This window comes from Gastrolobium bilobum, unplaced genomic scaffold, assembly GCF_033153095.1.
Source record: "Gastrolobium bilobum isolate Gb01-03AN ecotype WA unplaced genomic scaffold, APGP_CSIRO_Gbil_v1 utg62931, whole genome shotgun sequence".
NCBI lineage: Eukaryota > Viridiplantae > Streptophyta > Magnoliopsida > Fabales > Fabaceae > Gastrolobium > Gastrolobium bilobum.
In genome coordinates, this window is record NW_026899104.1 from 37,625 (window position 1) to 53,410 (window position 15,786).

Genomic DNA, 15,786 nt, shown 5'->3' on the forward strand with positions numbered 1-15,786 from the left:
TGGGTCCCACCACTCTTCTTTCTATCTCTTCTGACCTGTGAGTCCTACTTATATTTTTATTTATATAACGTGAGGTAATTTTTTTTCTAAGTATATCCCTAAACTAAAACCCATATACTACACGTCATTTGCAGGCCAATGACACATGTCACGTGCTAATCACGTGAATTAATTGTATTATTATTATTATTATTATTTGGGTGAAGAAAGAAACAACTCCGGGGCCTGTTGCATTCCATGCGATTCGACAGTTCCAAAGTTCCCAACTACTCAGAACTACTTCACATAAAACATAACAACATTGTTTTCATCGACCTAGTTCTAAGGCTTCTTTAGGTGCTCCATTCTCTGCCCCAATCTAACATATATCAAGAAGAAAACCCCATTTTTGCCTTTTGCATTTCTACTTTGAGCTCACTCTTTTTCTCTCTCTCCACATTGATCACTTTTACTGGCAAAAGGTGACACCCCACTTTCTCTGATCATGTTCTTGTTGTTGTTTGTTTGATTTCTAGAATGAAAGTTAGATGTAATTATTTAAATGTATGTTCTATTGGGGAACAGAGTTTTTTAATCAGTGTGCATGAAGAATGTTGCTATGTTTATCTTAATCAAGGAATATGTGTTTGCTTTTAACACTTTTTTATGGACTGGTCATTAGTTTTATGCGATTTGTATTTGGCTTAGTAACGGTTCTGTCATCAGAGACAGTAACTATTGGAAATTTTTAACCTCTTTGTGGCTCAATGGTGGAGATTTTTTGGGATCTAATTATTAGACTGATGTGGTGTTTTTCATATATATATTTTTTATTTGTTTACGGGTTAGTATGAAAAAAAAAAAAAAAGGTTTGTGGAATCTGGGAGCGGCTTTAGTGATTCTTGAAGGGTTATAGATTCAATATAAAAAGCTTGTTGTTTTCTCTCATGGGCTTGGCCACTTTTGGAACCATTTGATTAACTGAGAAGTTATATTTTTTTTAATCATTTGATCATGCTTTGCCATTGTTAGAACCATTGGCTTTCTTGTCATAAATGCTTTTAATTGGTTAGAAGTTTTCGAATTTTTTCTTATAAAAAAGATTCTAACCAATTATATGTATAATTCACCGTAGTAAACATTGACTAATGAATCAATGAAAGCTAGCTGCATTTTATTCCTTTTGAAATCCAGAATTTAAGATTAATCTACTAATATAAGGGAAATTTTCAATTGATGACCATTTGAATTGAGTTAACTTCTGAACTTTTTATCAAGCTGTCCTTATTTGGTATTCAGGGTTTTTCTTTTATCTGAAGTTTGTTATAAGTATAGGGTTTGGACAAATGAGAAAAACACTAATCATTAGTCATGTGTTATTTATTTATTATATATTTGTTTTAATGTTAGTTTTGTGTACAGATCTAGGTGTTCTGCCATCGTATTTACATTCATTCAAGATGGCAACAACAACAGCTTCTAACTTGCCAATTGCAATGTCAAGGCCCAGGATTCCTTCATCACAAAGGTTTGCAAATGTTGGTCCTGCAATTCTTGGAGGCAGGTTTAAGGTTGGATCATGTAATAAACTGGCAAGTGTCTGTCATGTTGCATCAGTGCAACCCTTCCAGCGGGGCTTGACATCATGTGCCATCAAATTTGACAAAATCATAACAAAGGCAATGTCTGAGTCTAGTTCAAACAAACAAGTTTCAGGATTGCCAATTGATTTGAAAGGTTTCACTTCTTTTGACAGAAATCTTTCATATCTATTTTGCTTTTATGTACATATTTGTTGGAAAGATGTCCAAACATCGTATACTCAGTGTGTTTTTATTTAATCTATTCTAAATCTTGAACCTTTTTTTTTAAACTTTTTGATTCGAAAAATATTTTCCCTTATGACCCTTTCCATGATTATCTGAAGTAATGTCAGAAGGAATTGTCATGTTGTGGCTACATATCCACTTTTCCCTATTCAAAAATTTTCTCATTCTAAAATCTACTCTGCTGAAAGTTGGTTTACTAGTCAACATAAAGGATAAGAAAATTTGCTTGTTAGATTGTATCTATAAACTATTGAAAGTAGAAACCCTTTGCATCTGATGCCACTGTATAATATGACAACGCCAAGATAATGCCTTAAAATTTTACTTTATTCCTTATAAGTCTGTTATTACTAAGGGTACCTGCTTTTTGTTTTTTTGTGTTTTATACTGTGCCTTATGTTATCTTTGATTTGTTGTGACACAAGTTTAATGATATCCCACGTTTTTAGTAATCTTAATAAAGAACAGGTAGCACTTCATTGAAAGTAATGTGATGTGCAGGTAAAAGGGCTTTTATTGCTGGTGTGGCTGATGACAACGGATATGGCTGGGCAATAGCAAAATCTCTGGCAGAAGCAGGAGCTGAAATTCTTGTTGGCACATGGGTACCTGTAAGTAAATAATACAGTTCCCATGTTGTCTGTTTGCACATTGTTTATTTTTATCTTGAATTCAAGTTACCTTTTTCCAATGATGCTAACTTTGAACTTTTTCGTGTAGGCTTTAAATATATTTGAGTCCAGTCTACGACGTGGAAAATTCGATGAGTCACGCATGTAGAACTTTTAAATGCTGCCATTGATTTTATTAGTTAGTATATGTGAATATTATGTACTTTTGCTAACAAGATATTCTTCAATTTTCAGATTACAAAATGGTTCATTGATGGAGATTTCCAAAGTGTATCCCTTGGATGCAGTCTATGACTGTCTTGAAGATGTCCCAGAAGATGTAAGGGAGAAGTGCATAATTGTTATTGAAAGACAATATATTCGCAAAACATGTCAATTTTATTTTCTGTCAAAATTTTATAGGTCAAATCTAACAAGCGCTATGCTGGAGCCACAAATTGGACTGTCCAGGTATAGATTGATAATTATGTTATCTATTGATGGAACCTATGCTAAATCAGAACTAATTATCTGCACCTGATACGCTACAGAACATAAAAGAACTAGAAATTCAACATATAAACGTGACAATAAGAACGACACTGTATTTGATTGGTAAAATACTCCCAAACAGAGTTGCAATCACAGACTCTAATATGACGGTGACACACTACTAGACTCAAAACACAGACACCATTGCTCTATTACAATATGAAAATATTAACAGTAACAATAAACCAAAGACCTCAACTCACCCTCAAAGCCAACATACCTAGGCTTCAAGAGATCCCTAGAGATCCTTCCCCAAATCCTCACTTCACCACTTACTCAATTCATGCCTCACTACACACACTCACTTTCCTTTTATTACATCTTCTAGTAATATTCTAGAATAATTTCCCTAACTAACTAACTAATTCCCTCATCCCTTCCCTTTCAGCCCATAGGCCAATCATCTATATTTCTCTACACGTACAGTACTCTTTCAATCCCTCCATTGCAAAATGAGTTTCAGTTTTGTCCCAAAAGAGCTTCTAATTTCAATTTATTTCAAACTTTAATTATATCATCTTGTCTGCTTTTTGTGTCATAATCATAAATGATAAAATTAAATTTTTATATGTTAAGAAGCGTTTAGGAGATCAGCTCACTGGATATCAGCTTCTTTTCTCATATTTCCTTTGAGCTCATGATCATTAGCTAAGTAAGCTATTGAGCTAAGTTGATCAAATTTATTCCATATTTAAACATTAGTCTTATATATTTCCTTAGATGGTGTAACATACAGGAATGATTTAATCATTAGTCTTATAAATTCCTTAGATGATGTAATGCCCTACAAGCCTGAGGGTTTTCCATTTTCTACTTTTGTCTGACCAACCCTGAAGCTGAAAGTTTCATTTTTGTTTGATTATGTAACAAACTAAACAACAATTTCCAGAATCAATCTAAAACAGAGACACTTTGTATATTAATATTTCCCAATCACCAGCATCAATTACAATTACGCAACAACTTCAACAGTAATAACTATGATCCTTCCTAATTACAGACCATCAAGCAAAGTTACAATGGAATTAAAGAAAGTAAGATAGACTCAGAGGAGTTGGAGAGCCCCTGATCTCTCCCAAAGGTCCAAGTTCCAATTGCCCAAAAAGATATTCCTTCAGCTCCTTCATTCTCTTTTTATGCACATGTTTGCTCTAACCGTTTGCTGAGTCAACATTCCCTGATAAGTTTGTTACACTAGTATCAGGTGGTGCATCCCTTGCAAGACTGATAGGGTGTGATTCCCTGCGACGTTGTCTATGATAAGTCTTGAATTTAGGAGGGGTTGTATCAATACTCGCCCCCAAAATACTAACCTTGTCCCCAAGGTTAAACCAAGGGAACTGGTTGTGCAGCATGTAAGAGTCCTCCCAAGAATCTTCAAAAAAGGGAAGGTCTTTCCAATGAATCAGGACTTCAACAGCACCACCTGCTATCCTTCGCCACTGTACTACCTCTACTGGTTCGACTAGTAGCTCAAATTCCTCATTCAGAGCATGAGGAAGAGGTTGAATTTGAGCCAGCTCCACAATGGACAGGGCTTTTTTCAGCAAAAACACATGGAAAATCGGATGTATAAGGCAAGTAGGAGGTAATTCAAGTTTATAAGCTGATGTCCCTATTTTGGCAAGTACCCTGTAAGGGCCGTAAAAACGGGGGCTGAGTTTTTCATTAACACGCCGAGCCAATGATTTAAGCCGATATGATTGGAGCTTGAGATAAACCATATCATTGACGTCCAATTGGACATCCCTCTGATGCTTATCCGCTTGGACTTTCATACGATTTTGAGCCTTTGTCAACTGTTGTTGTAATTCCTCCAGAATGACATCTCTTTCATGTAACATTCGGTCCACTTCAGCAACATGGGCAGAATGTCCTATTCGGAATAGGGAAGGGGGGTCAGATCCGTACAGTGCCTTAAAAGGAGAAACACCTGTGGAGGACTTGTATGTGGTATTATACCAATATTCAGCCCAATGAACCCACTTAGGCCACTGCCTAGGCCGTGGGCTGCAAAAACACCTGAGGTAGGTTTCTAAGCACTTGTTAACAATTTCTGTTTGGCCATTTGATTGGGGGTGGTAAGCCGTGCTATATTTCAAAAAGGTACCATCCTGTTTAAACATTTCGGACCAGAAATTGCTAAGGAAGACACGATCTCTGTCCGATACTATAGTTAAAGGGAAGCCATGTAGTTTGACTATATTCTGGATAAAAGTAATAGCCATATCCTGAGCACTATAAGGGTGACTAAGTGGGATGAAATGGGCATATTTAGTCAGCCGGTCAACAACCACCAAAACAGTATCCACCCCAAAAGCCTTAGGCAATCCACCCACAAAATCAAGGGAGATATCGGACCATACTTGAGTTGGAATTGGGAGAGGTTGTAGAAGACTCGCAGGAGTCAAATTAGAGGCTTTACTTTGCTGACAAACTGCACAACCAGCCACATAATGTTGTATATCTCTCTTCATTCCCTCCCAATAAACCAAGTTGGATATACGTTTTAAAGTCCTAAAAAACCCACAATGTCCTCCTGTTAGGGTATCGTGAAATTCCTTAAGTAAAACAGCTATGAATTTGGAGCCCCTTGGGAGGACAAGTCTGCCTTGATAAGTCAACTTCCCATCAGAAATCAGAAATCCTGGGTGCTGAGATGGATCTTCAATTAAATCCAACATGAGTTGCTTCAGTTTTGAATTTGCCCCTTGTTCCTGTTCAAATTGTTCCATTATTGGTAGGTCCACCATTGATAGGGAGTTAAACTGCCCTGTACGCGAAAGGGCGTCGGCTACTACATTTTCCTTCCCCGGATGATATTGGACCTCGAAATCAAAGCCAAGCAGCTTGGAAGTCCATTTCTGTTGGTCCTCTCCCAACACACGCTGATCCATAAGAAACTTAAGTCTTTTCTGATCTGTTTTGATCACAAAATGCCTCCCCAGAAGATAATGGCGCCACTTTTGCACCGCAAAAACCAGAGCCATTAGTTCCTTTCCACAGACTGATTTCCCCTGTGCCATTTTGGAAAATCCCTGACTAATAAACGCTAGAGGTCTCCCTTCTTGCATGAGTGCAGCTACAATTCCCTTGCCTGATGCATCTGTCACTACAGTAAATTGTTTAGTAAAATCAGGTAAGGCCAGAGTAGGTAACTTACATATGATCATTTTCAGTTGGTCAAATGCAACTTGAGCAACTTCACTCCAACAGAAGGCGTCCTTCTTCAGTAGATCTGTCAGTGGCTTTGTCAACATACCATACCCCTTAACCAATTTTCTATAATATTCGGTTAAGCCGAGGAATGCTCTTAACCCCTTAATGTTAGTAGGAGTAGGCCAGTCTTGCATAGCCTTTGTTTTAGCCGGGTCAGTTGCCACCCCATTGGAGCTGATGATGTGACCTAAGTATTCAACTTGTGGCTGCCCAAAGGTACGTTTCTTTCTGTTTGCATACAGCTGTTGCCTGCGCAATTCCTCCAGGATTGTCCTCAGATGCTGGATATGGACCTCCTTTGAACAACTATATATCAGAATGTCATCGAAGAACACCAAGGCAAATTTACGAAGATACGGTTTGAGGACTTCGTTCATCAAGGATTGGAAGGTGGATGGTGCATTAGTTAACCCAAAAGGCATGACAAGATATTCGTAATGACCCTGATGGGTTTTGAAAGCGGTTTTTTCTATATCTTCTTCACGCATCCGAATTTGGTTGAACCTTGACTTCAAGTCCAACTTAGAAAACAAGCAAGCAGCACCAATCTCATCTATTAGTTCATCAATTACCGGCATGGGAAATTTGTCAGGCACCGTCATTTTATTCAGCTTCCTATAATCAACACATACTCTCCAGCTATTGTCTGTTTTTTTCACCAAAATTGCAGGGCTTGAATAGGGACTCACGCTAGGCCTAATCTTACCATTGCTCAACAATTCATCAACATTTTTTTCAATTTCATCTTTTTGATAGAATGGGTACCTGTAAAGGCAAATATTCGGTATCTCCATCCCTGGTTTCAGAATTATAGCATGATCTCTGTTGCATTTAGGAGGAAGACCCGAAGGGACAGTAAAATCGTCTTCATACTCGCTCAACAAGTACTTGAGATCGTCCCACCCACTCTGAGTCTCTGGGACAGAGAAAGACCCCCAACTTGGGTGCACAATAAACCCTTGATCATCATTCTTAATGGCCTTCATCACTGTTTTTAAAGAAGCCTCCACCACAGATAGCTCTGGCTCAGCTCGAACCAGCACCTTTTGTCCGTTTTGCTTGAAGCTGAGAATAAGCTCACGAAGGTTTGCCTTAACCGTCCCTAACTCTTGTAGCCAGTCCATGCCTAACAACACATCAGCTCCTCCTAGTGCAAACAGGAACAAATCTTGAGTCACCTTGATGCCTTGAAACTTTAGCTTCACTCCTTGACACACTCTGCTACAACTCACGTGATCTCCATTTCCGATTTCCACCTTGTACCCTGGTGTGTCCTCAGCTGCCAAACTGAGTTCCCTGGCCGTCTCCTCTTTGATGAAATTGTGTGTAGCCCCACTATCGATCAAAACCATCACCTGGTTACCTTCAATCGTCCCCCAAAGACGCATGGATTTACTCTATGTCAGCCTTAACAAGCTGTGAGATGACAACTGAAGTGTTACCTCCTTCACTTCGCTGCCCTCCATCTCGTCCTCTGTGACTTGAACGCCGTCGTCGTCTTCAACCACCACCAGAAGATTCAGTTGGCGTGACCTGCAACGATGGCTTGGAATCCAACGCTCCGCGCAATGGAAGCACAAGCCTTTACGGGACCGTTCATGTAGCTCTGCTTGTGGCAACCTTCTATTACCGGATCTACTGACGTTGCTGGCTTGACTCTCAGCGTTTCTCTGAGGAAGATTGTTCGTCTGAGAATTTGGGATCTCTGGATTAGGGTTCGCCATGTTCGAGTTGTTTTGGGGTCCAGAACGCGTGTTATAAGTGGAACCCGTATTTTGACCCGTTGACCTGAAATTAAAGTGACCCGTGTTCGAACGGGTTGAGGTTGTATGGCCCATCTTAGAAGGCCCAAACGCACGTCCTGGCCCAATTCCTCCCAAGCCTTCAGCCATCCAAGCCCAGTTCCGTCTCTCAATTCGTTGCGCCTTCTTCATCATCAACGGCAAGCTATCCAAAGGCTCTAATAGAAGTTTTTCCCGTATACAACTTGTCAATCCGTTCAGCCATATCCCACGGAGGACTTCTTCCTCAACTAGATCCAAACACCCGTTGATTTTCTCAAAATCCCGTGTGTACTCATTAACACTCCCAACTTGGCGCAAACTCAGCAGCTCGTGGAGCGGGTTTCCTTCCAAATCCGGTTGGAAACGGCTCAACACCTCCGCCCGGAACAGCCCCCATGATGCGTTGGTTGTATTTCTCTCCCACCACTGGTACCAATGAAGAGCTTCTCCTTCTAGGACGATCATGACCGCTCTCATTTTCTCCCTGTCCGTCAATGGATTAACCTCGAAATACCTATCCACATGCGTTAACTAGTCGTAAGCCCCTCGCCGGAAAATGACGGTAATTCCAGCCTTCTCCTCATGGTTTCACCACCGTTTCCTCTTCCCATTGCTCCATCTGAATGGACATTGGAGTCTCTGCTCCCTCTTCCGTCGCGTCCACGATGTGAACGACTTCTGGATCGTCGATCCTCTCTATCTGCCCTCAACTCTTGCATTCCTCTTAAAACCTCTGCTAAGTTTTCTTCTACTCGTTGTATCCCCTCCTCTGTTCTACCAATTCTCGTCTCCATGGTTTCCATACGGTGATCCATTGTTCTCGTCACAACCATTCAATGCTCCCGGGAAAGAGCTTTGATACCAATTGTAACAAACTAAACAACAATTTCCAGAAGCAATCTAAAACAGAGACAATTTGTATATTAATATTTCCCAATCACCAGCATCAATTACAATTAAGCAACAACTTCAACAGTAATAACTATGATCCTTCCTAATTACAGACCATCAAGCAAAATTGCAATGGAATTAAAGAAAGTAAGATAGACTCGGAGGAGTTGGAGAGCTCTTGATCTCTCCCAAAGGTCCAAGTTCCAATTGCCCAAAAAGATATTCCTTCAGCTCCTTCATTCTCTTTTTATGCACACGTTTGCTCTAACCGTTTGCTGAGTCAGCATTCCCTGATAAGTTTGTTACACTAGTATCAGGTGGTGCATCCTTTGCAAGGCTGATAGGGTGTGATTCCCTGCGACGTTGTCTATGATAAGTCTTGAATTTAGGAGGGGTTGTATCAGATTATTTCATATGATTATTTGGTTTTGTTCCATTTTTTTTGTTTTTATTGAATTTTCATAATTGAGATGAATATTAGACAACGCTTTGTTGAAATATAAGTTACTTCTAGTCTGAGCAGACCAAACCTAAGCACATTTAAACATATTAAATTGAGTAGTATTTACTTTATGATCTGTGTTTCAGCTTGTGTTTAAATAGGACTAGCTTTGCTAAGTCTACTGTGATTTTTTTTTACCTTATAGGAAGTTGCTGAATCTGTTAAGAAGGATTTTGGCACTATTGACATACTTGTGCACTCACTTGCTAATGGACCAGAGGTATAATGATTACCATAATGAAGTTTCTTGTTGCCTTATGTTTTTAGCTTTAACAGGAAGTGAACCATGTTTTAGGTCAGCAAACAATTGTCCGAGACATCTCGGAAAGGATATCTTGCTGCATTGTCTGCATCTAGTTACTCTTATGTTTCTTTACTCAAACACTTTCTTCCAATCATGAACCCAGGCATGTTCATTACCTAAAAGGGCTGGCATTTTATTGCTTCATCCTTCAGTATATTGTTCTCACCATTCTGTTTTGGTTGTAGGTGGATCTTCAATCTCTCTTACATACATTGCATCAGAGAGGATTATTCCTGGGTGCGTTGGATATGCTTTAAGGACTCATACTTTTTTTTCTTTTTGTAACTTTTTTTGATTGACAAAGTTTTGAACTGCCTATTATGCAGATATGGTGGTGGTATGAGTTCTGCAAAAGCTGCTTTGGAAAGTGATACAAGAGTGAGTTTACCCTTTTTCATTTTCAAACTTTCATAGTATGCACATATGCATGTGTGCTTTTGGTACTTTTATTTCATAACTTTCTTCCCCCCTCCCTCCATTTCCCTTTGGATATTTGAAATTATATCTCAAATTTTTTACATTTTCAGGTGCTTGCTTTTGAAGCTGGTAGAAAGAAAAGAGTCAGAGTCAATACTATATCTGCGGGTAAAGATGGCTTCTCATAACTCCACTAGCTAAAGATTTTGTTTGTTTTTTGAGAGGAGGAGCCTGAAATAGTGGTAAAGTTGTTCCTTTGTGACTGAAAGATCACGGGTTCAAATCTTAAAAATAGCCTCTTTGCAATTATGCAAAGGTAAGGCTATGTACAAGGATTGTCCTCACCTCACCTTTGTTAGTCGGGGTTTATGGGGAGTAGTTTTTTTTTTTTTTCCTCTCTTTCTTTTTGAGAGGAACTAGAAATTGTATCATAGTAAAATAGAGATAAACCACAAGTGCAATGGACAAAATAACTGAAAACAAGATAAAACAAGGATGAAATACTACATAACTTTGAGGAATTACAACCTTTTTGCCCAGGGTTTTCGAGAAGCACCTGTTCTCTCCAAACTCCCATTTTTTAACCACTCAAAAGCTACCTAGTGACCACCCTTTCTTCCTATTTGTAACAGATTTTACATGAATATAAGATCAATTACCCATAAATACATAATCAATCACACATAAATCGACCCAATAAATATAGAATCAATCACTTATAATGATTGATGCCCATAATTAATTGGAATGTGATCCCCTACGCCTCTCCCTGCATTAAAGGAGATTGCCCAACACTTTCCTTTTCTTTTTTGACTCTCCTCATCTAGGGGTGTAAATGGGCTGGGCTGGGCCGGGCTTTGACCTTCTTGGCCCAAGCCTACGTAAAAAAAAATTCAGCTTATCTGACCTACTGGTCTATTAAAGGCTTTATTTGTAGGCCAAGTTCGGCCCATTTATAAAAATAAGAAAGCCTAACATGGCCTACAGGCCTTGTAGGCCTTCCACTGTAGATAATAAGCAAAAAAAATAATTGTATAGAGCAAAGAAAGTTCCATTCATGCATGTACTAGTACTTCTCATAAGAAAAAAAATGACAAACAAGAAAGAGTCAACATAATACCCCAGCTCTAGAATGTATATCATAGAGGAATAGAGTCAAAGAAATGGAAAAAATAAGAAAAATACAATTACTCTAGAATGTACTTTGCCATGCCACATAAAATAAATATTATTTTATTTTTAATAAATTAAATAGGCCAGCCTACAAGGCTTTGGGCCGGGCTTGGGAAAATTGGCCTACGGCCTATTTGTTAAAAGAGCTTTCTTATAAGCCTAAGTCTACTCTACTTTTCTAAAAGGCTGGGCCAAGCCAGGCTTAATGTAGGCCGGGCTGGGCCAGCCCAGCCCATTTACACCCCTATCCTCAACCGGTTCATCCCAAGATCATTTTTTCCATTCCCAAGGCTCAAACACGATATCTTTGGTTATGGGACACAAGCTCCTTACCACTTGTGCCAATGGTGTTTGGTAACACTTTCCTTTTCTTTATGTATCGGTATATGCATCCATGGAGTGGAGCATGTAATGCCAATTGTAGTTTTGTTAATATAGCAAAAAAGGAAGCGTTGTGAAATCTTTTATGATCTGCTTGTATTATATTACCAGCTAGCTTTATAGATGTCTAACTCCCTGCAGAGTGTTGATGACTAATATAAAGGAGAATGCTTTACTATATTATATCAGAACCACATAATTGGCAGTTCTATTCTGGGCTGATGGTGTATAAAAAATATATTTGTCTTGAGAATTGCAATATAGATTATACTATTTTATTTGTCAAAATGCTGAGTTATTTTTTTCTCCTAATAAACTTGTGTTCTAAATGGAAGTTAACTCTTTCCTCCAAGGTGGATTTTTGCATGTCATTGAATTTGGTATAAGTTGACAAACCAAAAAACAAACAAACCATTATCTGTTAAACCCGACCAATGAGGATAGGGATGAGGATAAATGTTATATGCAGATAAATATGTTGACTTATCACTTATGGTTTCCAATGGTAGGTCCACTGGGAAGTCGTGCTGCAAAAGCAATTGGTTTCATTGACATGATGATTGATTATTCATTTACCAATGCACCACTCCAGAAAGAACTACGTGCAGGTAATATTTCCCTTAAGATTCTTCCTTTCTGAAATGAACCATTTTCACCTTTTGTCTGCAACTACTTACACTATTTTGCTGTTGTAACAGAGGAGGTAGGCAACACTGCTGCCTTCTTGTCATCACCCTTGGCATCAGCTATCACAGGTGCTATTATATATGTAGACAATGGACTAAACGCCATGGGTGTTGGAGTAGACAGTCCTGTGTTCAAAGACCTTGACATTCCAAAGGACCAACATTGATGTTACCCTTGAAGTGATTAGTTTTTCTATATTCCATGTCTCAGTCCTTCCACTCCAACTAAGATCATACGGTTTAGGATGATGAAAAAACTATGAGTTAGTTTTTACAATTGCATAAATCAGTAAGTGGTTGTTTGAAGTTTATAACTACTCATTTTTCATCAATTACGATCCACTTTGCATTGTACTCTTCAAAATGTATCTTATAATTTGAAGTGTCCTAACTTCAGAAGTTGAATTTTTTTTTGTTAAATTATTTTAGTTCTTCAATAAAGGTTGAATAATTCTATAGCCTCCCACAATTTCATTGAATTCACAATTACGTCTTTATAAATTTGGTAAATACAATCTTAAGGTGTTGATTCACTTGCATCCAAGGCCTTTAATTAATTAGGGTCATGATCATTTTACAGTCGTATAAGTTATATTTTATGTCTTAGCTATTGATTTTACATATATTTTATGATGTACTGACACTTCAAAAAATCTGATGTGTTTTGTCTGACACTTTCCGATACTTTGATACTCTAACATGCATTATAGAGACTAAAAAAAGGGTTTAAAGGTTGCGTTGCATTACGTTTTTAATTCCAACTATTAGATTCGTTGGATTACGATTATCATTTTATTGAGTTTAATATAAATATTTGTGATATCTTATGTTTCTTTGCAAAATTAATAGGTATTATAAGTTTAGCTTCATTTTTTGTTAAATTATTGAATATTAAATATAATATACACTAAATAAATTAAAAATATTATTTAATATCAAAATGTGTCCTAACGTGTCGAAATCTAATATTTTTTAGAATTAACATGTGAGAGTGTCATGTCCCATGTCGGTGCAACATAGCTTATATTCAACCGATCTAATTTTTTTAGTTATGTGAGCCATTATATATAAATGGATCAATGGTAAAAAATGAGTGTAAGACTTCTTAAGAATAATCTATCCTAATTTATTAATTTGTGAGCCATTAAATGGAACTGGCATCAAAGGTTAATGGCGGGTATAAGGTTTGTTATTCTTACATCGGTATAATTTGATTATATCTCTTATAATTTAAAAGTTTTTAACAAGATTCTTATATTTTCAAATTTTTTGACATGAATATTTGAAATCTCGGATAAACTATAGAAACTTAGTGGACAAACAATAATATCGAATAGGTATTAATAATTTGTTAAAAGTTTTCAAATAGGTCCTATATGTGTTCAAAATCAATTCAATTCAATTAAAATTGAAAAAATTAAATAAAAAAAAAAACAAGGTCATCTCTGCCTCTATCCAAAGCCACCACGAAATACTCCCAACATAGTTTGTTCACCCTATTTAGCCATGGTCCTTGTCTTAGTTTGCCTTTTCAATCTTGGGATAAGGGGTGGAAAAACGGGTCGGCCCACCCCGACCAGTCGCCAACCCGCCAAAAGTGGGTTGGCCCGCCCCGCCTCTTGAATTTGGGTTGCAATTTGTAACACCGTGTGTATACTCGGTTTGTTAACATGCCATCGTATTAAGCCACACTTAATTAAAAATGCGGAATATCTTTCTCTTTTCAATTATGACGTCATTATCATTACCAAGTTGAATTACTTAATTCATTTCCAAAACATTGCCTGTATGTAAATTGCAAATAGACATCTAACTGGAATACCTCAATATATAAGTTAACAGTGAGTATCTAAAAATCACGGGACTACAACACGTAGCCCGGACAATATCCTGATACATTATTACAACTCGCATCTAACTAAGACAAAGTCAAACAATGTGGAATGCACAATCCCCATGCTCACCAAATAAGGAAACAAAGCCCAATATAGTCTCAACAGCAGCAACAATAATCATAACAAGCTAATAACATAAAGCAACAGGCATAATCCAGCATTCAAATATATCATCATATAAACAGCAATATCAGCTAAGCTCCGGCCTCCTGCCACTAGAGGTCTCAACCCCCGCATTACTTGAACCTGGAATAAGTGCCCCAAACGTGGGGTGAGATCTCTAAACAGAAATCTCAGTAAGACAAGGGGTCCTCAAGGATCTTCCACCCTAAGCTCACTTACATGTGCAATATAAGTTCTAAAAGCAGTAATTCAATATCAGTTTCAAAACCAGTGCAATGCAGCAGATAATCATGTCATGTGTGTTATACTATTCTACTGATCAGAGAAGTGCAGGAATACGTCTATTACCCACACAGTACATGACCATGCTCTACCTTCCCCATGGCTTCCTGGCTAGGCGAAACACCACATACATATCATAAGCATTTTGCACTTAACAACTCCATAGCATTTCAATAAAATAGTACATGAAAACACATCATGCATATAAACCATCCCCCCATGGGGCATGGTGGACCAAACAATGGCTAAACCGAGGACACGAAAGCTTACCTTGCAAGCTAACTATCCAAACCAAGAGTCAACACAAGCTCAAAGTCCACACACAGCAGAATCACAATCTGTTTTGGACCAGCAATCATATCAATATTCAAACATACAAGCATAAGACATAAAGACAACGCCTTTCCTTTACGTTTCAAGTCTTTAGGCTTCTCACAAAGCCATAAGCCCTAAATGGCTTAGATTCTGACTTAACAAGTCATTACAGAGATTCAACTTCATCAATCTAGGGTCCACAAACCCATAACTCAGTTCTGTATGAACAGTACCGTTATTGTTCACGCAAACCCAGAATATCCGGATATATGTCGGGGGTATATCTGGATATCAATATCCGGATATCCATATCCGGATATTACAGAGCCCATATCCAGATATCAATATCCAGATATTTCACGACAGAATGCAGTTTCTGCATTTCGCGAGATATCACTTCTAAGGCTCCATTTTTAACACTTCTAAACTTTAAAGCATGCATTTTTACTCTCTTTTAAGTTCATAAACTGATTGGTTACATGTTTAAACCATTAACATGCCAAGACTCAACCTTTAAACAACTAAAACTCAAGATCAAAGGTGGTGAAGCTTACCCAAGCTCAAAATAGAGATGCAATGGCTCTTGGAGCTCACCAAACAGCTCCTCAAGCTCTGACTTCACAAGGGTACGAAAATGGCACACCAAAGGTTGGTTCTTTGCACCGAAAGATGGCTCTTTGAAGCTCAGAGAGTCATCACCAAAGGCTCTCACAACACTACAACAAGTCAGCACCTAGACTCTTGAGAAACAGAACCTCAACTCAGGAGAGAGGCCTCCCACTCATTCCCTATGCTCCCTCTCACTCACACAAGGTATTTTGGTGAAAAGAAATGGAAGAAAGG

The 15,786-nt window shown here is 38.1% G+C and overlaps 1 protein-coding gene across 1 annotated transcript; it reads left to right on the forward strand.

The window, feature by feature from the left end:
• The first annotated feature begins 382 nt into the window (after positions 1-382).
• On the forward strand, positions 383-12,751 carry LOC133287280 (enoyl-[acyl-carrier-protein] reductase [NADH], chloroplastic-like). Its single transcript, XM_061484851.1, has 13 exons — positions 383-461; positions 1,402-1,716; positions 2,310-2,419; positions 2,529-2,584; positions 2,675-2,759; positions 2,843-2,890; positions 9,513-9,587; positions 9,663-9,774; positions 9,857-9,908; positions 9,998-10,049; positions 10,199-10,256; positions 12,152-12,250; positions 12,341-12,751. Exons 2-13 carry the CDS (start codon positions 1,440-1,442, stop codon positions 12,493-12,495), a joined length of 1,179 nt encoding a protein of 392 aa, XP_061340835.1. The 5' UTR covers positions 383-461; positions 1,402-1,439; the 3' UTR covers positions 12,496-12,751.
• The last annotated feature ends 3,035 nt before the right edge of the window (positions 12,752-15,786 follow it).

Excerpts from the sequence above, each read along its gene's own strand:
- LOC133287280 (XM_061484851.1), top strand. The coding sequence starts at position 1,440 with ATGGCAACAACAACAGCTTCTAACTTGCCAATTGCAATGTCAAGGCCC. Across the intron at positions 2,760-2,842 it reads TTGAAGATGTCCCAGAAGAT|GTCAAATCTAACAAGCGCTA; the intron begins GTAAGGGAGAAG and ends AAAATTTTATAG. Across the intron at positions 9,588-9,662 it reads CACTTGCTAATGGACCAGAG|GTCAGCAAACAATTGTCCGA; the intron begins GTATAATGATTA and ends ACCATGTTTTAG.